At 39.1% G+C, this 25,253-nt stretch overlaps 1 protein-coding gene across 50 annotated transcripts in view; it reads left to right on the top strand.

Moving 5' to 3' along the window:
- NCOR1 (nuclear receptor corepressor 1) overlaps window positions 1-25,253 on the top strand; it is a 177,086-nt gene that overhangs the window by 5,974 nt on the left and 145,859 nt on the right. For 47 of the 50 annotated variants that reach the window (XM_078373202.1, XM_078373201.1, XM_078373199.1 and 44 more), the window contains 3 exons: window positions 465-567; window positions 12,667-12,844; window positions 21,401-21,537. In XM_078373202.1, coding sequence (XP_078229328.1) covers window positions 12,737-12,844; window positions 21,401-21,537 — 245 coding nt within the window. In that variant the 5' untranslated portion in view covers window positions 465-567; window positions 12,667-12,736. Of the gene's footprint in view, window positions 1-418; window positions 568-12,666; window positions 12,845-21,400; window positions 21,538-25,253 lie in introns of all 50 variants that reach the window. The other 3 variants (XM_078373237.1, XM_078373238.1, XM_078373203.1) reach the window with 2 other exon arrangements.

A 25,253-nucleotide genomic window follows, 5' to 3' on the forward strand; every position in this document is an offset into this window, starting at 1 on the left:
TTTAAACACATATTACGTCATTCAGAACGTTTCTCTCCTATTCCCTCTTCTCCAAAATATATATTTTTTATTCTGGAAACTCTTGATATATTGCATTTAGACCATAAGCCCTTTGTAGACATGTCTGTATTGAGTTATTTTGAAGTTTTCCCTCTTTTCCCACTCCGAGAATAACACCCTGCATCCAGGAGTAGTAGATACTACTACTTTGCATGCATAGAAAAGAGCTGAGCAGCTAGAGTTAGTGCGGATGCTGTAGAGGATGTTTGATACACTATGGCAGTTTGATGCTGACTAGTTTTTGGAAATTAAAAAACAGGTGGAAATGTCACCAATGTCAGTGACTAACATAGCTGTAATCAGTAAATTATCAAAATATTTCATGTGGTTTTTTTTTCTTCTTTTTTACAAAAAAAAGAAGAAAAAAAAACCACATGAAATAGTTTCTTTTTTCTTTTTTACAGTTTCTCTCTGTTGCCCAGGCTAGAGTGCAGTGGTGCGATCATAGTTCAATGCAGCCTCCAACTCCTGGGCTCATGTGGTCCTCCTGAGTAGCTGGAACTACAGGTATGTGCCACCACAGCTAGTCAGTGTTGTGTTTTGTAGAAACAGGGTCTCACTATGTTGCCCAGGCTGACCTCAAATTGCTAGGCTCAAGTGATCCTCCCACCTTGGCCTCCTGAAGTGCTGGGATTACAGGTGTGGGCCACTGGGCCCAGTTAAAAGCATTTCTTTTTTTTTTTTTTTTTAAGTTCTGTTTATTGAGATTTTTGGGCGGAAGAGAAACTAAACATGGGATTGGTTCATCCCAGGCAGCACTCATAGTTTTAGATAATATTAGAATGCAAGAGTGTTTTAATTTATATATGTAGGAAATTTTGGAGTAGTTTCAATCCTAGGAAAAAATTGTGTTAGAAATATGGAATGGTTGGTTGATGGGATCATAATAGAATTTGGGACTCCTTTGAAAGAACAGTATTGACTAGTTTTATATAAATAATTTTTTAAGTAGATTAGTCAAGAGTAAAGGAAAAGTCAAGATTCCCAACTTGCTTGGATTTCTTTCCCCCATTATAGTGCACTCGAACAAAATTTGTGCTGTTTGGCTGATTTTATTCTTTGTTATACATAAATAAACTGATATCAAACCCAAGTATATTAAGGTTACATTTTTCTAGGAAAATTTGACTCTTAGATTTATTATGAGAGTTACTTTTATGCTTATAGATTGTCCCTTTACCCCATACTTCTGTTGAACTGACAGACATTCTTCTTGCCATTATCACTGTCATACACAGTTCACATTCAGAGTACTTTGTTTTAGGCAATTCATTTCCCTTGGCAATAACATACAAATTTATGTAATTTTGAAAATGTTTAAATAGTCATCATCATGACTTTGAGTTTCTGTTCAAAGATGTTTAACTTTACCTTAAAGTTTTTAAAATTCATTTTTGAATTACAATAACTTTTATGTATTGGGAATGAAGTAAAAACTTGTGCTAAGAGTTATAACCTAAAATATGCATAATGTAAATATACCTGATGTACATGTATATACATTCTGTTGAGACGGGAGGGAGGAGAAGTTACTTTATATTCAAACAGAATCATTTTACACTTGATCTTAGCCAAAAGGCTCAGAAGCCACAAAATCATTTTAATGCGTGAAGGAGGATATGCTATTTTAAAATCTTATCTTCCATTAATTATAAGTAATACATTATTTTATATATGTACTGAAATTGAAAGGACATTTCCTGGATGTAATCTACTGAGAGTTCATTACATATTCTTCCCATTTTTTTCTGTGTGTGTATAATTTTCTGTATGAAGGAATCATAATACACTGTTCTTTTGTATACTACTGTTCCAAGTTTGTCTGTTTATTTCAGTGTTAACTCTATCAATTATTAACAGCAACTTAATATCCCATTTCTACTACAGGAAAATACCATTATTTGCTGGGCGTGGTGGCTCACTCGTGTAATCCCAGCACTTTGGGAGGCTGAGGCAGATGGATCACTTGAAGTCAGGAGTTTGAGACCAGCCTGGCCAACATGATGAAACCCCATTTCTACTGAAAATAAAAAAATTAGCCGGGTGTGGTGGCATGCACCTGTAATCCCAGCTACTCGGGAGGCTGAGGCAGGATAATCACTTGAACCCTGGAGGTGGAGGTTGCAGTGAGCCGAGATCATGCCACTGCACTCCAGCCTGGGTGACAGAGTGAGACTCCGTTTCAAAAAAAAAAAAGGAAAATTCCATAAAATCAGCTATGGTCACTAGATTTTTTTTTTTGCCAGAGAAACAAAGCTTTAAACAATTGTATGTATATTAATATTTATGCACATGTACATATGTATATGTGTATATTTTGTGTACTTGTACAAACAGCTTTGTTGAATAGACTCCTACAAGTGAAGTTGCTGAATCAAAAAATGAATAATGTAGATTTGGATAGATACTGACCATTTTCCTTCTGAAAGATGGTCATACCAATTCGTAAAGCTACCAGTAGTATTCAGATATGCCCCATACCGTGGCCAATACTAGATATTACAGTTTCAGACATTTTGACAATTTAGGAACTGAAAAAATGTGACTCTGATTGGCCTTTTATCAGTCATTATTGAGGCTGAACATTTTTTAATATGGGGAGGGTTGTCTTTCTTTTTTTTTCTTTTTCAGACGGAGTTTTGCTCTTGTTGCTCAGGCTAGAGTGCAGTGGTGTGATCTCTGCTCACTGCAACCTCCACCTCCTGGGTTCATGCTATTCTCCTGCCTCAGTATCCCAAGTAGATGGGATTACAGGCACCCGCCACCATGCCTGGCTAATTTGTCTGTTAGTAGAAATTGGGTTTCACTATATTAGTCAGGCTGGTCTCGAACTCCTGACCTCAGGTGATTTGCCTGCCTTGGCCTCCCAAAGTGCTGGAATTACAGGCATGTACCACTGTGCCTGGCTGTATTTCTTTTATAAATTGCCTACTTTTGTTCTTTGGTTATTTTCTGATGGGCTTATTATTTTTTTTCCAGATTGAAAAGTTCTTTGCATATTAGGATATTCACTTTTTTCTTTTTGAGATGGAGTTTTGCCCTTGTTGCCCAGGTTGGGGTACAATGGCTCGATATCACCTTATAGCAACCTCTGCCTCCTGGGTTCAAGTGACTCTCCTGCCTCAGCTTCCTGAGTGTATTTTTAGTAGAGACAGGGTTTCTCCATATTGTCCAGGCTGGTCTCGAACTCCCAACCTCAGGTGATCCACCTGCCTCAGCCTCCCAAAGTGCTGAGATTACAGGTGTGAGCCCCCACACCGGCCTTACTTATTTTTTTCATATGTGTGCATATAGCTATTCTTTTGTAACATAGTCAGATATATCCAAATGTAGTCAGATATATCCAAACCCAGCACTATGCTGCTGTGGGACCTTGGGCACATTACTTAACCTCTCTAGACCTTAATTTCCTTATTTGTAAAATGGAGATAATGTAAATAGCATTAGGCATAGTGGCTGGCACAAAGTAAGTAAATACTCAATAAATGTTAGCTATAACTATTATTAGTCTATATTGGACTTTGGGTTTTGTTCTCTACTTAAGACTTTCCTTACTCTAAAATGTAAAATATTAACCCATCTACTAATCTAGAAGAACAAAATGAGGAACATTATATATAAAATGTCTTTCTGTGTCATTGCTTTTTTTTAAATTGCATTTTAGGTTTTGGGGTACGTGTGCAGAACATGCAAGATAGTTGCAGTCATTGCTTTAAAGATGAAAAACAATGTATGCATGTTTGCTTGTGTAACACAGGATATATGATGCTTGGAAACATTGGTTGTCAGTAAAAGAATGAGTGAGAGGAAGACTTTTTGACTGCATGCCTTTTTGTATTTTTAAAACAAAGAAATCCCCAGATTGTAATTTAATACTTTAATTTTTTTTTCCTCCTTTTCCTTTTTAAAACTTCTAATTCTTTGATCCATCAGAAATTTATTTCCGGTATAGGAAGTGAGACATATTTTGGGGATAAAATTGTGTGTGAATTCTACCCCATCTAGCTAGTTGTGTCAGCACCATTTAGTGAATAATCTGTTTTTTGCCCCAGTGTTAGAATTGTAACTTTTTTCATTTACTAAATGTGTTTGGGACTGTTTCTCATCGGTCTTATTATTTTATTTTGATCTCTTGTGTATTATCATATGCTTTAAATTACTATCATTTTGTAATTTTGATATAGATGGGGTTAGTCACCTGTTCATTACTCTTTTTTTTTTTTGTTTTCAGACTTTGACAATTCTGGTCTATATATTCTTCTAGATGAACTTTAGAATCATTATGTGACATTCAAAGAAACCTTACAGAGATTTTTATTTAATCTTGTGAATATTGATTGGGAATACTGAAATTGTAAATGAAGTTTGGGGAAATTAACATCTTTATGTACTTTCTGTACTGTGTTCAAATAGATTATGTCTCAGTAGATTTTCAAACTTTGCTTCAAATAAGTTCTGTGTAATACAAATAAGCCTTGTATATTTCTTGTTTATTTCTTTTAAAAAAACAGACCCATGAATGAGAGTATGCTTGTTTATTTTATTCAACAAATATTTTAGAGAATCAAACAGGTAGTTTTTATTCTAGTGAGAGAAGACAGAATATAAACAAATAAAATAAAGTACATAATCCATTTCAGATTATGGTAAACCTACAAAGGAACCAAAAGGGTGATGTGATTGAGAGTAACTGGTGGGAACTTATATGCAGGGTGGTTGGAAAGACTCTTTTGAGATGATATTTGAGCTAAGACCTTAAGTTTGAGGAGGAGCTAGCCACTTGAATGAGCCAGGAACAGCATTCCTGGCAGAGAGTAAAGAAGGACAAAGACCTGACTAGGAAGGGCTTGGCAGAGAAGGGCTCTGAAGAAACTGAAAGGAAACACATTGCTGGGGCCTAGTGAGCAATCTGGAAAGTAGCAGGCCAAATTGAGTAGGGCCTTGGGTCATTATAGTAGTTAAGACTTTATTTGCAGTGCGTAGGAAATCCTTGGGGAGTCTGAAGCAGGAGAGTGACTTCTGATTTATGGTTTAAAAAGAACACTTGTCTTTTTTTTTTTTTTTTTTTTTGAGACAGTTTCGCTCTTGTTGCCCGGGCTGGAGTGCAATGGTGCGATCTCGGCATAACACAACCTCCACCCACTGGGTTCAAGTGATTCTCCTGCCTCAGCCTCCTGAATAGCTGGGATTACAGGCACACGCCACCATAATTTTGTTGTATTTTTAGTAGAGATGGGGTTTCTCCATTTTGGTCGGGCTGTTCTTGAACTCCTGACCTCAGATGATCCGCCTGCCTCGGCCTCCCAAAGTCATGTCCAGCCACAGTTGGCTTTTGGAGTTGAGAAAGTATTGAAGTGGGGACTCCAGTTAGGAGTTGTTTTTTTTTTTTTTGCAGCAATAGGTAGGTGAGGATGGTGCTAATCAGGTGGAGAGGCCTGGGAGGCTTCAGCTGTGTGTAAGTTTACAGCTAAACAACTTGCTGTTCGAGTGGGTGTTACTGCTAAGTACTGCTAGCTGCTGTAGAAGCTGTGTGGAGTAGAACAAAGCTGGTCTTTGCCTTCATAGGTGTCACTAGTTTTGTTTGTTTCTAAGGTGTGTACCAAAATAAAATAGGCTAAAAGCATTTGACTTTAACATTTGTGGAGTTCAGGCTGCTGACGGCGGGGGTTCAGCAAAACAGTCTGTTCATAACCCTTGTTTTATATTGCTTAATAACCTGTAGTTTCTGTTAGTGGGTCAAAGGGGAGGCAGCAGCAGATGATCTTTAAGATATCTGTTTCTGAGTTAGAAAAACATAGCTTGAGGAAGTTATTTAGCTTCCCTACAGCCTTATAGATAATAGAACCAGACTTTTAGGTGAGCTCATGCACTCAAAGTCTTAGTACACTGCCTGATATATAACAGGAGCTCAATAAATGGTAACTGTTCTAGTAATGTCTGCGTAGATATTGTCTCTTAATTCAGGCCAAACATCTGCAGTTAAACTTTTTCTTACCTCAATTTCTCTGTTCATCTTTTGTGTTAAGGAGGGAATTGGTATGTAGTCACCCGTTTTGGTTGTGAAATATAATATATATATATATATATATATATATATTTTTTTTTTTTTTTTTTTTTTTGAGACGGAGTTTCACTCTTATTACCCAGGCTGGAGTGCAATGGTGCGATCTCGGCTCACTGCAACCTGCGTCTCCTGGGTTCAGGCAATTCTCCTGCCTCAGCCTCCTGAGTAGCTGGGATTACAGGCGCATGCAACCACGCCTGGCTAATTTCTTTGTATTTTTAGTAGAGACGTGCCTGTTGGCCAGACTGGTCTCTAACTCCTGACCTCAGGCAATCTGCCTGCCTTGGCCTCCCAAACTGCTGGGATTACAGGCGTGAGCCACCGCACCTGTCAGTCGGCTTTTTTTCAATCATCCCCAGGTTGGAGGATTTTAGGTGATTGGGATGCCCAGGGTTGTGGTCCTTCTTAGCCTCGTTTTTCCTAACATGCTTTTGGAATTGGACTAGAGCTGGACAGCCTTGTGGGAACTGGTGTGACCTAATTTGCCTCAGTTTAATAACTAATTTTTTAGCATCTGAATTTCATAGAAGCACTGCCCTATCCCATACTTTTTTATCAGGAGGTTTTATTATTTTATAAGTTAAAAATAGAATTTGATATTTTGTAGGATCCTTTTTCTGCTTTGGTAAAATGTGGGCTTCACCTCTATTGTGACCCTTGGTGGAGTAATTCTTGTTCATCTGAAGTGGCATCTGCAGTCCTGCCACAGTGAAGTATATTTTTAGCTTTTTTTTTTCTTGAAGGAGTCTCACTTTGTTGTCAGGCTGGAGTACAGTGGTGCAATCTCGGCTCACTGCAACCTCTGTCTCCTGGGTTCAAGCAATTCTCCTGTCTCAGCCTCCCAAGCAGCTGGGACTACAGGTATGCGCCACCATGCCTGGGTATTTTTTTTTTGTATTTTAGTAGAGTTGGGGTTTCACCATGTTGACCAGGATGGTCTCTATCTCCTAACCTCGTGACCCGCCCGCCTTGGCCTCCCAAAGTGCTGGGATTACAGGCGTGAGCCACTACGCCTGGCTATTTTTAGCTTTTTTTTTTCCCCAGTATAGCTTAGGCCACCTTGAACACCTATCCAAGTACATTTTGGTTATGCAAAGATTGTAAGCCAAAAGCCAGGAGTTCCTGGTGAGAGGAGGAATAGCTTTTTTTTTTTTTTGGCAGGATAGTATTTGAAATTTTTTTGTTGCAGGATTTTCCTTTTGAGTAATGGTGTGTGTGTTTATTTAATATGAAAAGTTTTTAAAAGGAACTTAAATAGATCAATTTCATTTTGCCATTTTGTATTGTCTGTTTGCAAGATATAAGAGACTAGTTCTGGGTTTATCTGTTTAATCCAATTAGAAGTGCTATTTATTGTCTTTATGATAATGACTAAATATAATAAATATAATTTTTACTATGTTATTTTCATCCTAAAATATTATATATGTTGATTTATAAGATATGAAGAAGTTGCTTATAAAATCTTGACCAGGTTTCTTAAACAATTCATTTTTGCAGTTCATGAGTCAACCATGTGAGAATCCTGAGTTAATGAGTTTTGGTGCTAAGAACTGAAATTATAATTTGATACTGCCACTTAAGGTGTTCCCTTCCCCTTCAGTCTGAACTTTAAACTAGATTCTTTTATTTCAGCGGATTTTAAACGTATTCTGCAGAGATATCTTAGTGAGCCAGGACTGGAGTGAGGGGTGAAGGGAAGGCTGGGGAAGGGTAGGGGGGAGACTGAAAAGATGAATTCGGCCGGGCGCGGTGGCTCTCGCCTATAATCCCAGCACTTTGGGAGGCCGAAGCGGGTGGATCACGAGGTCAAGAGATCGAGACCATCCTGGTCAACATGGTGAAACCCTGTCTCTACTAAAAATACAAAAATTAGCTGGGCATGATGGCGTGTGCCTGTAATCCCAGCTACTCGGGAGGCTGAGGCAGGAGAATTGCTTGAACCCAGAAGGTGGAGGTTGCGGTGAGCCGAGATCGTGCCATTGCACTCCAGTCTGGGTAACAACAGCAAAACTCCGTCTCAAAAAAAAAAGATGAATTCCAGATCTCCCATTCTCACTAAATCAGAATGTTTCTCCATTGTAACTTTTGTACACTTGGCTTTCATTTAAGACTTTTGAGGAAAGCATGCTGGTTAAAAAACAAGATCTGACCACCGTTGCTGTGTATCTCATGGACAAGTTTTGAGGAAGGAGGTTGCAGTGGTCTCCAGGCTATAGTTCATGTGAAGGCAGGAAGGGCTTGCTTTGACCTGTAAATTTGTATGCCAGTTGGGGCTAATTTCCAGACTTGGCTAGTGCCTTCCCCTGCCTCGCCCTTCTGTGTTGGGCTGATAGTACTTTAAAATAAAACTGATTTTTTTTTTTTGAGGTAATAAAGTTCACTAAAGTCACACCATAAAACTAGGACAACAGGAAGGATTACTAAGAAGAGGGAAAAAATGGACAAGTCATTTAACTTGTGACTTTGAGTGACATTGAGTGTAATTGTTGAACTCAGGACTCACCGTAGCTGAAAATTAAACAATATGCATTAAGAAATTATATCTCATGGATTTCTAATCATTTAAGCTACTGTTAGAAAAAAATTAGATGATCCTGGGTTAAGATCTTTCCTTTGCCTCCCTATTCCGTTATAGCTTTATTTGGGATGTCTGAGTTGGGAGAAGAGCACAGAGACAGATCACTTAAAGCATGTTTTAGGACTGCAGATCAGAATTAGTTGGAAAACTTTTACAGAATAATGAATGGACATTCACATAGTAAAACACTCTATAGCAATAGAGAGAACCATAAATTCGTGAGAATAATTGCCAAGATGTATTAATAAAAGCAACATGCAAAACAGTGTTTTCTAGTATGCCACCATTTACATAGCGGAAAAAGCGTGAGTATGTGTAGGATATTTCTAAAGGACACTCTAGAAATAGGTTGCTGTGGTTGCCTTTTGGGAGGGTAACTGGGTAGCAGCTGGAGGAGAAGGGTGAGGAGATTTTTCACTTTGTATTCTGTGGTACTTTTAAAAACTCTTAAGTCCTGCATATAATATTTATTTCCAAAAAGATCAACCCTTCCCACAATGCCACATGTTGACTTTTCCCCTTCCACCTGGCAGGTGTATAGATGAGAAGAAAGCTCCTCAGGTGGTTTTAATGTGTGGTCTCATTGAACGTCTCAACTCCTCCAAGTAGGTCACTGCTTGCTGAGAAAGCTGCAAAGCATTGCAGATAGCGTTAGTTTTTCCCATTTTTGCCACAGACAACTTTGTGATATTGGAGGAATTATTGAATTTCTCGGTTTTTCAGATTTTTCATCTGTCAAATCAGTGTTAGTTGGGTAATCTCAGAATCTCCCAGTCCTTAAGATTTACTGACTTCCATGCCTTGGGTGTTGGAAGGGAGGTGGGAGGGGGGGAACAGACTGAAGGACTGCTGGTCATTCTTCTGATTCTTCTCCTGGCCAGCTTTCACAACAGCAGGAAAAGTGAGATCGCAGGAAGGATGGTATACTATATATTATATGGTACCACATACAGTTTTTTTTTTTTTTTTTTTGAGATGGAGTCTTGCTCTATCACCCAGGCTGGAGTACAGTGGCGCAGTCTCGGCTTACTGCAACCTCCGCCTCCCCAGTTCCAGTGATTCTCCTGTCTTAGCCTCTTAAGTAGCTGAGATTACAGGCGCGTGCCACAACGCCCGGCTAATTTTTATATTTTTGGTAGAGACGGGGTTTCACCACGTTAGTCAGGCTGGTCTCGAACTTCTGACCTTGTGGTCCGCCCACCTTGGCCTTCTAAAGTGCTGGGATTACAGGTGTGAGCCACCACACTCAGCTACCACATACACTTTTTAAAGTTCTTTCTATAAGTTTTTTCTTTTGTTTTTTTGAGTCAGAGTTTCACTGTATTACCCAGGCTGGAGTGCAGTGGTACAGTCACAGCTCATTGTAGTCTTGACCTCCTGGGCTCAAGTGATCCTCCTGTTTCAGCCTCCCAGGTAGCTGGGACCATGGGTGTGTACTGCTGTGCCTGACTAATTATTATTATTATTTTCTTGTAGAGACAGGTCTGGCTTCATTGCCCAGATTGGTCTTGAACACCTGGCCTTAGGAGATCCTCTGATCTTGAGCTCCCAAAGTGTTGGCATTACAGGTGTGAGCCACTGTGGCTGTGGCTGGCCTATAAGTTTTGTTTTAAAGTTAGATTGAATGACAATTCCCTAGAAAATTTTATTTTCTAAACCTAACTGAATAAAGATTTGCATATTTTGTATTGCATATGTTGGTAAAAACTGGAAAATTGATCAAGTTGTCACATTGAATTATTTTTTGAGTTTGCCCTCTTCCAAAATCCCTTGAAATGATGAAAATAATATTAAAACTTTACTAAGAAACAAAATATTAAATGGGTGGAGATTTTATATATATATGTTATATATATAGTTATATAATTTTCATCTTAATTATATATAAATAATTTCTATCTTTTTTTAAAACCACCCAATTAGGTAAAAATAGGATTCCTGTTTTAAAGTAAGAGTGTGTGTATATACATGCACGTGTATATATGTTAAATTTTTGTCATGGGAGTTTTACATATTTTATGTATAATTAAGATAGAAATTATATATTATGGCACATTTTTTATACATATGTAATATTCTCCAGCCGGGCACGGTGGCTCATTCCTGTAATCCCAGCACTTTGGGAGGCTGAGGCGGGTGGATCACGAGGTCAAGAGATCGAGACCATCCTGGTCAACATGGTGAAACCCTGTCTCTACTAAAAATACAAAAAATTAGCTGGGCGTGGTGGTGCGTGCCTGTAGTCCCAGCTACTCGGGAGGCTGAGGCAGGAGAATTGCCTGAACCCAGGAGGCGGAGGTTGCGGTGACCCAAGGTCGCGCCATTGCACTCCAGCCTGGGTAACAAGAGCGAAACTCCGTCTCAAAAAAAATTATATATATATTCTCTATTATATATGTGTAAAATATTCCCATGTTAATTATATATAACAAATATTTGTGCTATTCTGAAACATAAACATAGATAATGATGTTTGAGAACGGGAATACTCAGGAGTATAAAGGTACCTGTTCTCCCATTAGTCTGTGAATTCAGTGTTTATGTGTTCTCATCTAGAATTTCTATGGAACCTGACAAGCTGACTCTGATACTTGTGTGAAAGAGGAAGTGTGCTAAAATAGCTGGGAAGGCGGTGAAAGAGCAACAACAAAGCATAGTGAGGGGAAATTTGCCCTGCTGAATATAAAAACCTCTGAATATTAGAGTAACTTGAAAAGTGTGGCATTGGCACAAGAAAAGACAGGCAAATCAAATTAGGGAGTCTAGAATTGTGGATAAGTAGGAATATACTTTATAATGGAGTTTATTTTTCTTTTCTTTTTTTTCTGAGATGGAGTCCCGTTCTTTTGCCCAGGCTGGCGTGCAGTGGCGTGATCTCAGCTCACTGCCATCTCTGCCTCCCAGGTTCAAGTGATTCTCCTGCCTCAGCCTCCTGAGTAGTTTGGATTATAGGCACATGCCACCACACCTGGCTAATTTTTGTATTTTTAGTAGAGAAGAGGTTTCACTGTGTTGACCAGGCTGGTCTCGAACTCCTGACCTTAAGTGCCCACCTCGGCTCCCAAAGTGCTGGGATTACAAGTGTTAACCATCACTCCTGGCCTTTTTTTTTTTTTCTTTATTTGCTATTTTAGGCCCATAGAACCATGCAAGGAGTAATACAACAAATGTCCATCTACCTACGATCTGTGATGTACAAAATAATATTTTATCATACTTGCTTCAGAATTATTTAATAAAGACAATACTTCCTCTACACAAGTGCTTACCGTATAATTACTCTTGAATTATTTTTCACAATTAACTTATGAACTCTCAAATTTAGAACCATGTATTTTCTTTTTTTTTTTTTTTTTGAGACTGAGTTTTGCTGTTGTTACCCAGACTGGAGTGCAGTGGCACGATCTCGGCTCACCACAACCTCCGTCTCCTGGGTTCAAGCAATTCTCCTGCCTCAGCCTCCCGAGTAGCCGGGACTACAGGCATGCGCCACCATGCCCAGCTAATTTTTGTATTTTTAGTAGAGACAGGGTTTCACCATGTTGACCAGGATGGTCTCGATCTCTTGACCTTGTGATCCACCCGTCTCGGCCTCCCAAAGTGCTGGGATTATAAGCCTGAGCCACCGCGCCCGGCCAGAACCATGTATTTTTATCTTTATATTTCTCAGACATTTATAGAAAGATACTAAGCAGATAATGTGCCAGATCTTATGCTAAGTTTTTATATACTGTTTTTACTTTATATAGCTAATTATATTATTTGTCACATAATAACCTATTTTAAGTGTAAAAAGACCCATTAATGTTTTCAAACCTTGGGAACTTTAATTAAGTAAAAACGTAAGAGGAAGCTTTTACTGGTAATTATAGTTTTATTTATGTAGCTATAGTTATCATTTATTAGAAGTACACTTGGTGTTTTAGTTCTTATTAATTCTGTTTTTTCCCATCATGTTTAGGTGGTTTCCTAGAAACATGATTGTTTATTGGCGTTGATCTCACAGTCTGGTGAGGACTTCTTTACTGATAATGTCAAGTTCAGGTTATCCTCCCAACCAAGGAGCATTCAGCACAGAACAAAGTCGTTATCCTCCCCACTCTGTCCAGTATACCTTTCCCAGCACCCGCCACCAGCAGGTAAGGAACAAATGCTATGCAAATTGCACATGTTTTTTGTGTTTTTCTTTACTTTTCCTATTTAATAAACATGTTGGTCAGAAACTACCATGTGTACCTTTTTTTTTTTTTTTTTTTTTAAGTGGCAAGAACTGTATACAAAGATGAGGAACCAAAGGTTGGGAATTAATTATTCCTGTTTTCTTACTGTGGCTTTATGAACTTGTCTTTGCTTTTGATTGTAGGAGTTGATGATAAATAGAAAACTATCAATTGTCTAGAATTTCATGAGTAAGACCTATATTTATACTCCAAGTTGTGGTTGAGTTTTAAGCTGGCCTCTCTTGAGTGATGGCCAGCATAAAGACCTCTCTCTTCTTGAGAGATTGATGGTAGGAAGCTTTGCATAGTAGGTAGGAAGGAAAGAGGGCATGGTAGATAGGCAGGAAGGAAGATTTTATCATAGGAAGAGTTTGTAAGAGATTGATTTACCTTGTGAAAAATAAAATATGAGGTGAAATAATAAGCTCATAGTAGACCAAGGATATGGTTGTAAGAGGTTTAAAGAAAAATAGGAAAGGATGTGATGAAATGGTCATCTCAGAGACTAATAAAGCAGATTTGTTATCAAAATGTAGTCAAGTATTTACTATGGGGTCCTACTGAGGACTCCTTTGAAGTATAGTCATGAATACAGAGTTAGAGTGGACATCGTTACATTGTTCCTGTGTAGGGAAGCATTTAGTCTTTCATCATTACATGTAATGTTAGTTGCATGTTTTTGTTGATGCCTTTTTTGGTTGAAGAGGTTGCCTTCTGTTCCTAGTTTGAGAATTTCTGTCATGATTGGGTGTTGAATTTTGCTTGTGTTGTTCCCCCTACCCCAGTGTTATTTATCTGATTACCAGTTTTCTGGATTATTGTTGCTACTGCTTTTTAGAAAATACCGGGCTGAGTGTGGTGGCCCAAGCCTATAATCCCAGCACTTTGGGAGGCCAAGGCACATGGATCGCTTGAGGTCAGGAGTTCAAGACCAGTCTGGCCAACATGGTGAAACCCTGTCTCTACTACAAGTACAAAAAAAATTAGCCAGGCATTGTAGCCGCCATGATTAATCCCAGCTACTTGGGAGGCTGTGGCAGGAGAATCACTTGAACCCAGAAGTCAGAAGTTGAAGTGAGCCGAGATCCTGCCATTGCACTCCAGCCTGGGCCAAGAGTGAAACTCTGTTTGAAAAAAAAAAAAAAAAATCAGCTTTGCAGTTTAGTTTATATACATATATGTGTATATATATATATATTAGATTGCACTCATTATATGTGTACATTGTAGCAAACTTTGACAAATTCATAAACCCACAGAACCATCACCAAAATGAAGATTAACAACATTTCTAACATTCCAGAATATTCCTTGGCACCCTATCCCCTTTGGTACCCCATCCGTGTCAGTCCTCCTCCCCCACTTTCTACTAACCTCAGCTCCTAGGAAACCACTGATATGCTTTCTGTTGTAATACCTTGTATATGTTCTGAGCTTCATGGGAACTCTTTTGTCTGTGGCTTCTTTTGCTTCCCATAATACTTCTGTGATCTATCCATGTCTGGCACATCTCAGTTCCTTCCTTTTTATTGTTGGTTATGGGTATACCACAATTTGTTTATCCAATTTGTTTATTACAGGTTTTGATTATTTTAAGAAAAATTACTTAGAAAACATATATCTATATATTTGTTGTATTTAGATTATTAAAATTAAGTATTCCTTGTTTTCTTAACAGTATCCTTTGGAGCACATACATTTTTTTTATTTTTCTCAAATCCAATTTTCTTTTTTTTTTTTTTTTTGAGACAGAGTCTTGTTCTGTTGCCCAGACTGGAGTGCAATGGCACCATCTGGGCTCACTGCAACCTCTGCCTCCCAAGTTCAAGCAATTCTCCTGCTTCATTCAGCCTCCTGAGTAGCTGGGATTATAGGCGCCTGCCACCATGCCCAGCTAATTTTTGTATCTTTAGTAGAGATGCACTTTGCCCTGTTGGCTAGGCTGATGTTGAACTCCTGACCTCAGGTGATCCGCCCACCTTGGCCTTCTAAGTGCTGGGATTACAGGCGTCAGCCACTGCACCTGGCCCCAGTGTATTACTTTTATTGTTCATATTTTGTGCTTTTTGCGTCATATCTAAGAAGTTTTTGCCAAATTTAAGGTCACCAAGATTTTCACTTATGTTTTCTTCTCTAACTTTTATAATTTTAGGTTTTTCATTTAGGTAAATTATCTGTTTTGAATTAAAATTTTATATATGGTATGGTAAGTGTTGAGTTTCAGTCCTTCTGCGTTAAGACTGATGTTAACTTGGAGAATGCTCTTGACTCCTGTGTTCTCTTAAGGGATTTGTGTAGGATTGGTACTTTTTCTTTTTTTGAGATGGAGTCTTGCTCTGTCACCCAGGCTAGAGTGCAATGGCATGATCTTGGCTCATAGCAACCTCCTCCTCCTGAGTAGCTGGGATTACAGGTGTGTGCCACTACTCTCAGCTAATTTTTGTATTTTTAGTAGAGATGGGATTTCACCATATTGGCCAGGCTAGTCTCGAACTCCTGACCTCGATGATCCACCCGCCTTAGCTTCCCAAAGTGCTGGAATTACATGTGTGAGCCACCATGCCCAGCCTTTTCTTTGTTTATTTTTTTGAGACAGCAGAGTATCGCTCTGTCGCCCAGGCTGGAGTGCAGTGGTGCCATCTTAGCTCATCACAACTTCTGCCTCCTGGGTTCAAGAGATTCTCCTGCCTCAGTCTCCCAAGTAGCTGGGATTATAGGCATGCACCACCATGCCTGGCTAATTTTGTATTTTTAGTAGAGACAGGCTTTTTCTGTGTTGGTCAGGCAGGTCTCAAACTTCTGACCTCAGATGATCCGCCTGCCTTGGCCTCCCAAAGTGCTGGGATTACAGGCATGAGCCTCTGCTCCTGGCTCCCACTATTGTTTTGTATTTTTGGTAGAGACGAGGTTTCACTATGTTAGCCAGGCTGGTCTTGAACTCCTGGCCTTAAGTGATCCTCCTGCCTCGGCTTCCCAAAGTGCAGGGTTTTCATGTGTGAGCCACCACACCTGGTCTCCTCTGGTTACTTTTTAAGATTTTTCTCTTTATCATTGGTTTTTAGCAATTTGGGTGTAATGTATGCTTGTTGTGCCTTTTTTTTTTTTTAAATAAAGATCATTCCTTTCTGTGTTGCCTAGGCTGGGGTGCAGTGGTTTTCACTACTGATCAGCGCATGTGACCTCTTTTTTTTTTTTTTTTTTTTTAAACTAGGGCATTTTCATCCTTCCTTAGGCAACCTGCTAGCCCCCCTGCTTCTGGGAGGTCATCATATAAATGCGAACTTAGTGTAGATATCTGATTGGCATAGCCCAGAGCTATAGCCCAGAACTGCTGGGCTCAAGGGATCCTCTTGCTTCAGCCTCCCAAGTAGCTGGGAATACAGGTGTGAGCCACAATGCCTTGCTGTTGTGCTTTTTGAGTGAATACTGTGGATTTATAGCTTCCTGATTCTATGGATTTATAAGTTTCATAAAATTTGAGCAGTTTGGGGCCATTGTTTTTTCAAATATTTTTTTCCTGTCTCCTTTCCCCCTAGTTTCTGTCTGGGACTCCAGTTACTCATTTTGCATGTTATTCCACAGTTCACTGGATCTCTGTTCACTTTTTTCCGTTTTTTTTTTTTTTTTTTTTTTTTTTTTAAATCCATTAGTTTCATTTTGCTGTGATACCGTAATCAGTGATCTTCTGTACGTTTCAGCCTGTTAACACATTTTTATTGCAGATGGATTTCATTTTTGATTAGGATATGAATGTTGTGTGTTTTACACTTTTTTACTGCTGGCCTTTGTTACATTCCTGTAAAGAGAGATGAAGTCCTTCTGGTAGGAAATTAAGTTACTTTTGAGGCTTGTTTTTAAACTCTTAAGGCATGTCTAGCATAGTCTTTATTGTAGATCTAATTTATCACTCACTTCTAAGCTTGTCTCCTGCGGTTGCTTTTGAATATCCCATGTATTCAGTGGGGTTTCCTCACTCTTGCAGGAGGAAATTTGAATGAGTTCTTACCCTGAGTGAGCTCAGGGAATTGTTTGCTTTATTGTTGCTTCTAATTGTTCTTTCATCAGAAATTATTCTTACCCCAGCCTGTGACATTTCTCCTTATGTATTTACAGACTAGAATTCACAGAGGCTTAAGGGATCCCAAATTCAGATTTCAGGAAATCTTTCTCTTTGAAACTAACTTTGGAAGTTCAGTCCCTATGGCTTATCCAAGCCTTGTACGGTTGCTTCTTCAATGATTATGATTGTGGGACACGATTTAGGTTCCCTTCCCATGGCTGCAGTTTGGAAATTGCCTCTAGACAGAGGGCCTAGAGTATGGTAGGTAGGGCTCACCTCATTTGCTTCATTTCTCTCAATGATCAAGTCCTGTGCTGCCTATTATCCAGTTTCTGAATATAGTGTCACATTTTGTTGAATTTTTAAGCTGTTAACTGTGAGAAGGTAATTCTGAGCAGTGTTGCCTGCTCATACCTGGAAGCCGCAGTGCACTGTTGTTACTTTTATTTCACTCCTTACTCTTAATTTTTGCTGGATACACCCTTTAGAAATTCTTTCAGAGAGTGTCTGTGGTTGATTCATTATTTGAGTTCTTGAATACTCACAAGTTAGTAGCCTTAAAACTTGAGTGATGGTTTATTTTTAATTTAATTTTATTTTTAGAGACAAAGTTTCACTGTTATCACCCAGGCTGAAATGCAGTGACACAATCATAGCTCACTGTAACTTTGAGCTCCTGGGCTCAAGTGATCCTCTCAACTCAGCCTCCTGAGTAGCTGGGATTATAGGTTTGTACCACCATGCCCAGCTAATTTTTAAATATTTTATAGAGATGGTGTCTCACTGTGTTGCACAGGCTGTTGTCAAACTCCTGGCCTCAAAGCTGTCATCCTCCTTTGCCTTCCCAAAGTGCTGGGATTACAGGAATGAACTAGCATGCCCAGCCAAATGATGTAGTTATTGAATTTGTAGCTTCAAAGCTATTTTCCTCTGAACTTGGAATATGCTGTGATTTGCTGTTTGCTTCTATTGAGTGTTGCTGATGAGAAGTCTGCTTTTATTATGATCCTTGTAACTTTGTAGGAAACCTCTGTTTTATTTCATGGAACTTGTAATAAAGTTTTCATTTTATTCTTATTATCTAAAATTTTCATGTGTTCAGTATGGATTAATTTTAAAAATACATCCAGTTTTTTCCTTAAACCTTTTTAAATCTGAAGACTGTCTTTTCTAACTTGTGAGAAATGTTGTTTTATTATTTCTCAGGATCCTGTCTCTTACCTGTGGATATGGGATGTTGGAACTTTTTATTCTAGCTCCCATTTTTAACTTTTCTTCTGTGGTTTCTATGTTTTTGTACCTTACTGGGTACCGAGAAAATTCCTCAGTTCTCTCTTAGCTTTCATTTGCTTTTCGTGTCTGTGTGTTCAACCATCATTTACTTTCAGTGATTTAGTTTCTAATTTCTTTATTTGATTCTTTCTTTCTTTCTTTTTTTTAAAGAGAGTCTTATTCTGTGGCCCAGGCTGGAGTGCAGTGGCACAATCTTGACTCATTGCAACCTCCACCTCCTGGGTTCAAGGAATTCTTGTACCTCAGCCTCTTGAGTAGCTGGGACCACAGGCATGTGCCACCACGCCCGGCTAATTTTTGTAATTTTAGTAGAGACAGGGTTTCTCCATGTTGGCCAGGCTGGTGTCAAACTCCTGGCCTCAAGCAGTTCGTCCCATTTTGGCCTCCCAACGGCCTAAGATTACAGGCATGAGCCACCAGGCCTGGCTTGCTATTTGATACTGCTGCTGCTGCTACTTTTTCTTCTTCTTCTCCTTTTTTTGGTAACAAACCCTTGTATCAAGGGCTGACTTTTATTTTATTTTTTTTAAGACAGAGTCTTGCTCTGTTACCCAGGCTGGAGTGCAATGGCTTGGTCTTGGCTCATTGCAACCTCTAACTCCCAGGTTCAAGCAAGTCTTCTGCCTCAGCCTCTGGAGTGGCTGGCATTACAGGTGCCTGCTACCACGCCTGGCTGGATTTTTTATTTTTAGTAGAGATGAGGTTTCACCATGTTGGCCAGATTGGTCTTGAACTTATGACCTAAAGTGATCCACCTGCCTCAGCTTCCCAAAGTGCTGTGATTACAACCATGAGCCATAGCACCTGACCGATTTGATATTGTTAATATTTTTTAGGTCCTTTTTTAACTCCTTGCTACTGTTTTACCTGTTTTTATAGAATATAAATTCCTTTTTTATTTTGGTGCCTTTGGGAAATTTTTTTTTTTTTTTTTTCCCCGAGACGGATTCTTGCACTGTTGCTGGGACTAGAGTGCAATGGTGCAATTTTGGATCAATACAACCTCTGCCTCCTGGGTTCACACGATTCTCCTGCCTCAGCCTCCTATGTAGCTGGGATGACAGGAGCATGCCACTACGCCCGGCTAATTTTTTGTATTTTTAGTAGAGACCAGTGAGGCTGGTCGTGAATCCTGACCTCATGATCTGTCTGCCTTGGCCTCCCAAAGTGCTGGGATTACAGGTGTGAGCCACCATACCTGGCCGAAAAGTTTTTTAAATGGCTTTGTTTTTTATGTTTTCAACTTTATATCTGAGATTTCTCCTTAGACTATGAGTCATTTTTTACTCATAACTTACAATGAAGGGCTCTCAATGGCTTATCTACCCTCTGTTTCATCCTAGACAGCATAATTTTATCTGTTTATGATTTTTGAACCTTTTTTTTGACACAGAATTCATGTAACAGCAAATTTACCATTTTAAAGTATGTAATATAGCGGCTTTTAGTATATTCATTATGTTGTGCAGTTATCATTGTTATTTGATTTCAGGACATCTCTGTCACCTGCAATGAAACCCTATGTGTAACAGCAGTTTCAGTTCTCCTCATCCCCCATCTTTTGGCAGTCACCAATCTATTTTCTATGGATTTGTTGCTTTTTTTTTTTTTTTAAGATGGTGTCCTGCTCTGTCACCCAGGCTGGAGTGCAGTGGTGCAATCGGAGCTCACTGCAGTCTCTAATTCTTGGGCTCAAGCAATCCTCCCACCTTAGCCTACCCAGTAGCTGGGATGTGCCGCAATGCCTGGCTAATTTTTAAACATATTTTTTGTAGAGATGAAATCTCAGTATGTTGCCCAGACTAGTCTTGAATCTCTGGGCTCAAGCAGTCTGCCCACCTTGTCCTCCCAAAGTGTTGGGATTACAGACGTGAGCCATAGCACCCAGCCTGGATTTGTTTATTGTAGACATTTTATATAAATGGAATAATAATATGTGGCCTTTTGTGCCTGGCCTTTTTTTTTTTTTTTTATAGACTTACTATAATGTTTTCTAAGTTCATCTGTGTTCTAGCATGTGTCTCCTTTTTTTTATGGCCGAATGATATTCAAATGTATACTACATTTTGTTTATTTGTTCATTAGTTGATGGACATTTTGGTTGTTTTCATTTTTTGGCTATTGTGAATAGTGCACCCGTGAAAAATTGTGTATTTTGTGTGTGGTTTTATATACTTGTAATTCTTTGGGGCATATACCTAGGACCAGAGTTCCTAGCTTATTTTTAGTAATTCTGTGTTTATCTGTTTATGATTGAGTTAGCACAATAGATTTGTTTTGAAAGGAAATTTTTGCCAAAAAACAAAAAAAATCAACAAAGGAAAGGTACAAAAACAAACATATAAACAATTACCTAGTTATGATGGAAAAAAACTACCTTTTTTTTTTTTTTTTTTTTTTTTTTTTGAGATGTAGTCTCGCTCTGTAGCCCCAGCTGGAGTGCAGTGGTGAGATCTCAGCTCACTGCAACTTGCACCTCCTGGGTTTAAGTGATTCTCCTGCCTCAGCCTCGTGAGTAGCTTGGATTACAGGTGTCGTCCGCCATACCCAGCTTAAGTTTTTTATTTTTAGTAGAGACAGGGTTTCAACATGTTGACCAGGCTGGTCTTGAATTTCTGACCTCAAGTGATCCACCTGCCTCAGCCTCCCAAAGTGCTGGGATTACAGGTGTGAGCCAAAACTACTACTCTTAACTAGCAGGTTAATTCTCTGGACTCCAGTTTCTTCATTGTAAGTGTGAATGGATTTGATTAGACTTCTATGACCCTTCTTCCAGCTTACTCATTATGAATATAATATTGGAATGCTTTTTAGGTTTTCATATTGAACACGAGTTTGAGATTTTACTGATGTGAGTAATACAGATTGGGAGTTACCGTAATTTGTTATTAGAGGAATGAGTCAATATAAGTTAAACTTGAAATTTCATTTTGGATTGTTTTTAATGATACATAGTTAAAATGATTATTTTAAGGGGAAGAGTTAGATCAATGAAGGATTAAAATAGTCATTACTTTTTCTTTCCATACTTAGTGGCTCGTAACTATCTTTATACTTGCTTTGATTTCATGATGCTGTTCAGTTTTTAGTTAATAACTAATTTATGATTATTTTAATATTAGGAGTTTGCAGTCCCTGACTATCGTTCCTCTCATATTGAAGTCAGTCAGGCATCACAGCTCTTGCAGCAACAGCAGCAGCAGCAGCAGCTTCGAAGACGACCTTCCTTACTTTCAGAATTTCACCCAGGTTCTGACAGGTAATGAGGTTTCTTTTATGTTTCTATCTAGGATTATAATTGTGAAGTATACAAGTGTGTCATTATTTTATTTTTTTATTTATTAACCAAGCCTTGACTGGTTTTGTGTAGTTTGCATTTTGAGTTCTTTTGTGTTGGTTGGTTGCAACAGTTAACAAACTCTTAAAACTTATTTCCATAATTTGGCATTAATATTATGTAGTAGGAAGGCAGTAAACCACCTGGTCACCTATGTGGCCTTAGTTATGATCTATAGACTTGGGCTGCACATTAGAACCACCTGGGATGCCCAAGTCCCATCACAAAACACTTAAATCAGTCCTGGGGTTGGGCCCAGGCTTTATTTTATGGCTGAAGTTTTTCTGGTGATTCTGATTTGCAGCTAGGGTTGCAAATCACTGATCCCAACTCTTCAGGCTTTAGTTTTCCCTCCTGTAAAAATGGAGATAATAGTGACATTGTCCTCAACTGAGAGTAAATATTCTGTCAGATAGTGTAGGTTCTATACATGCATGGTAGGTTCTGTTTTTCCTCAGTGTTCTTACCATCTCTGCATTTTTTTTTTACTTCATCCTCATTCCTTTTGTTTTTTGTTTGTTTGTTTGGAGACATCATCTTTCTAGCTGTGTTGCCCAGGCTGGAGTGTAGTGATGTGATCATGGCTTACTGCAGCCTCAATCTCCTGGGCCCAAGTAATTCTACCATGTTAGCCTCCCAGTCCTGGCTAATTTTTGTATTTTTTGTAGAGGTGGGATTTTTCTATGCTGCCCAGGCTAGTCTTGAACTCCTGAGCTCAAGTGATCCGCCTACCCCTACCTCCCAAAATATTTAATTTTTTTTTTTTTGAGAAAGAGTCTTGCTCTGTCACCCAGGATGGAGTGCCAGTGGCATGATCTCGGCTCACTGCAACCTCCTTCTCTAGGGTTAAAGTGATTCTCATTCCTCAGCCTTCTAAGTAGCTGGGATTACAGGCATGCACCACCACGCCCAGCTAATTTTTGTATTTTTAGTAGAGATGAAGTTTTGCCATGTTGACAAGGTTGGTCTCTCGAATTCTTGGCCTCAAGTGATCTGCCTGCTTTGGACTCCCAAAGTGTTGGGATTACAGGTGTGAGCCACCTCACCTGGCCAGAATTTTTTTTAAATTGTGTATATTTAAGGCATACAACATGGTGTTATGGGATACGTATAGTTAGTAAAAAGGTCACTATGGTGAAGCAAATTAACGAAGTTATTTATTTTTGCCTTTTTTTTTTGCTTTTGTGCAGAACCAACTAAAATCTACTCATTTAGCATGAATCCAGCTAATATATAATAATATCCAGCACGGTATTATTACCTGTAGTCCTCATGTTGTACATAAGATCTCTAGACTTGTTCATTCTATATATCTGCTACTTTACATCCTCTGACTTTCATCTCCTCATTTTCTTTCCACCCTCGGCCCCTGGTAAACCACTGTTTTATTCTCTTTACATGGTTCCTTTTTTGTTTTTTTGTTTTTTTTTAAAGATGGGGTTTCACCATGATGGCCAGGCTGGTCTTGAACTCCTGACCTCAGGTGATCCACCTGCCTCGGCCTCTCAAAGTGCTAGGATTACAGGCATGAGTCACCGCTCCCGGCCCCTTTTTTTGTTTTTTTTTTAAAAGATTCCACATGTAAGTGAAATCATGCTGGAGTACAGTGTCATGATACCGGTTCACTGTAGTCTCCATCTCCATGGTTCAAGTGATTCCCCTGCCTCAGCCTCCCCAGTAGCTGGGACTACAGGTGTGTGCCATCACGCCTAGCTAATTTTTTGTATTTTAGTAGAGATGGGGTTTCACAACGTTGGCCAAGATGGTTTTGATCTCCTGACCTCATCATGCGCCTGCCTCGGCCTCCCAAAGTGCTGGGATTACAGGCAGCCTTTACAGCTGTGTTTTTTTTTTTTTTTTTTTTTTTTTTTTTGCTAGTAGGAGATTTTATATTGTCCTTTTTTCTCCTTGAACTTTTATTTTCTTTTCCAGTAAATTTTTTTACTAATGTATTTATTCTTTTTTTTTTTTTTTTTTTTTTTTGAGACAGAGTTTCGCTCTTGTTACCCAGGCTGGAGTGCAATGGCACAATCTTGGCTCACCACAACCTCCGCCTCCTGGGTTCAAGCAATTCTCTTGCCTCAGCCTCCCAAGTAGCTGGAACTAGAGGTGCGCGCCACCATGCCCAGCGAATTTTTGTATTTTTAGTAGAGACGGTGTTTCACCTTGTTGACCGGGATGGTCTCGATCTCTTGACCTCGTGATCCACCCGCTTCAGCCTCCCAAAGTGCTGGGATTATAGGCGTGAGCCACCACACCCGGCGTATATTTATTCTTAATAGCATTTTTTTTTTTTTTTGAGACGGTGTCTCACTCTGTCACCAGGCGCCAGGCTGGAGTGCAGTGGCACGATCTTGGCTCACTGCAACCTCCACCTCCCAGGTTCAAGCAATTCTCCTGCCTCAGCCTCCCAAGTAGCTGGGACTACAGGTGCACGCCACTACACCCAGCTAATTTTTGTATTTTTAGTGGAGACGGGGTTTCACCACGTTGGCCAGTCCTTGACCTCGTGATCCTCCTGCCTCGGCCTCCAAAGTGCTGGGATTACAGGTGTGAGCCACCGCACCCGTTCTCTTAATAGCATTTTATTGTTCACGCTCTCATATTTCTGCTACAAATACATATAGAAATTGAAATTTATTTAAATTTTCTGTGATTTTAGGCTCTGAGTATTTTAAAGTTTTACTTTAGATTAAGTTATGGCAATTAGTAGTAGTAAACCAGTGAACAAAAAAGTGTAAGTATATGTATACATTTTATTACATTATTATTAAAAGCAAAAAGTAAAATCTTACAGACAACACTTTTTAATATGAGCAGACTGGTTTCCTTTTTCCCAATTATTGTAATTTTTGATTACTAATTACTGGAAATAGGCAGGCTTCTATGTGAATTCTATTCCAACTTTTATTTTTTATAGACAAAGAATATTGTTCATGTAAGTAGGTAGAAATGGAATAAATTTTGTAGCTGCAATTTTGCTTAATTCTCTGAATGCCTTCCAATTTATAGACCACAGTGATCTGATGTCTAAAATTTTTTTTTTTTTTGGTCTTTCAGCTAAAAACTTAACTAGTTTCTCCTTTGATACAAAAGCAAAGAATTAGAAACCACTTTTGCAAAAAAAAAAAAAAAATTCGTTACCCATACTTTTGCTATTCTCTTTTTTTAATATTGACGTCATTATTTCTTTTTTTTTTCTTTTTCTTTTTCTTTTTCGAGATGGAGTCTCCCTCTGTCGCCCGGACAGGAGTGCAGTGGCATGATCTCAGCTCCCTGCAACCTCTGCCTCCTGGGTTCAAACAATTCTCCTGCCTTAGCCTCCTGAGTAGCTGGGATTACAGGCATGAGCCACCACGCTTGGCTAAATTTTGTATTTTTAGTAGAGATGGGGTTTCACCTTGTTGGCCAGGATGCTCTTGATCTCCTGACCTCATGATCCTCTCACCTCAACCTTCCAAAGTGCCGGGATTATAGGTGTCAGCCACCACACGTGGCTGGATATCATTATTTCGAATTGTTCTTTTGTAGCATTGGAGGTTTAGTTTCAGTCGTCTGCTGTTTCTCACATTTTTATTATCTAGGACATAGGTTGCCAGACTAAGGCTAGTATGTGCTGAGCATATCCTGCCTGTCCT

This window comes from Callithrix jacchus, chromosome 5 (genome assembly GCF_049354715.1).
Source record: "Callithrix jacchus isolate 240 chromosome 5, calJac240_pri, whole genome shotgun sequence".
Taxonomy (NCBI): Eukaryota; Metazoa; Chordata; class Mammalia; order Primates; family Cebidae; genus Callithrix; species Callithrix jacchus.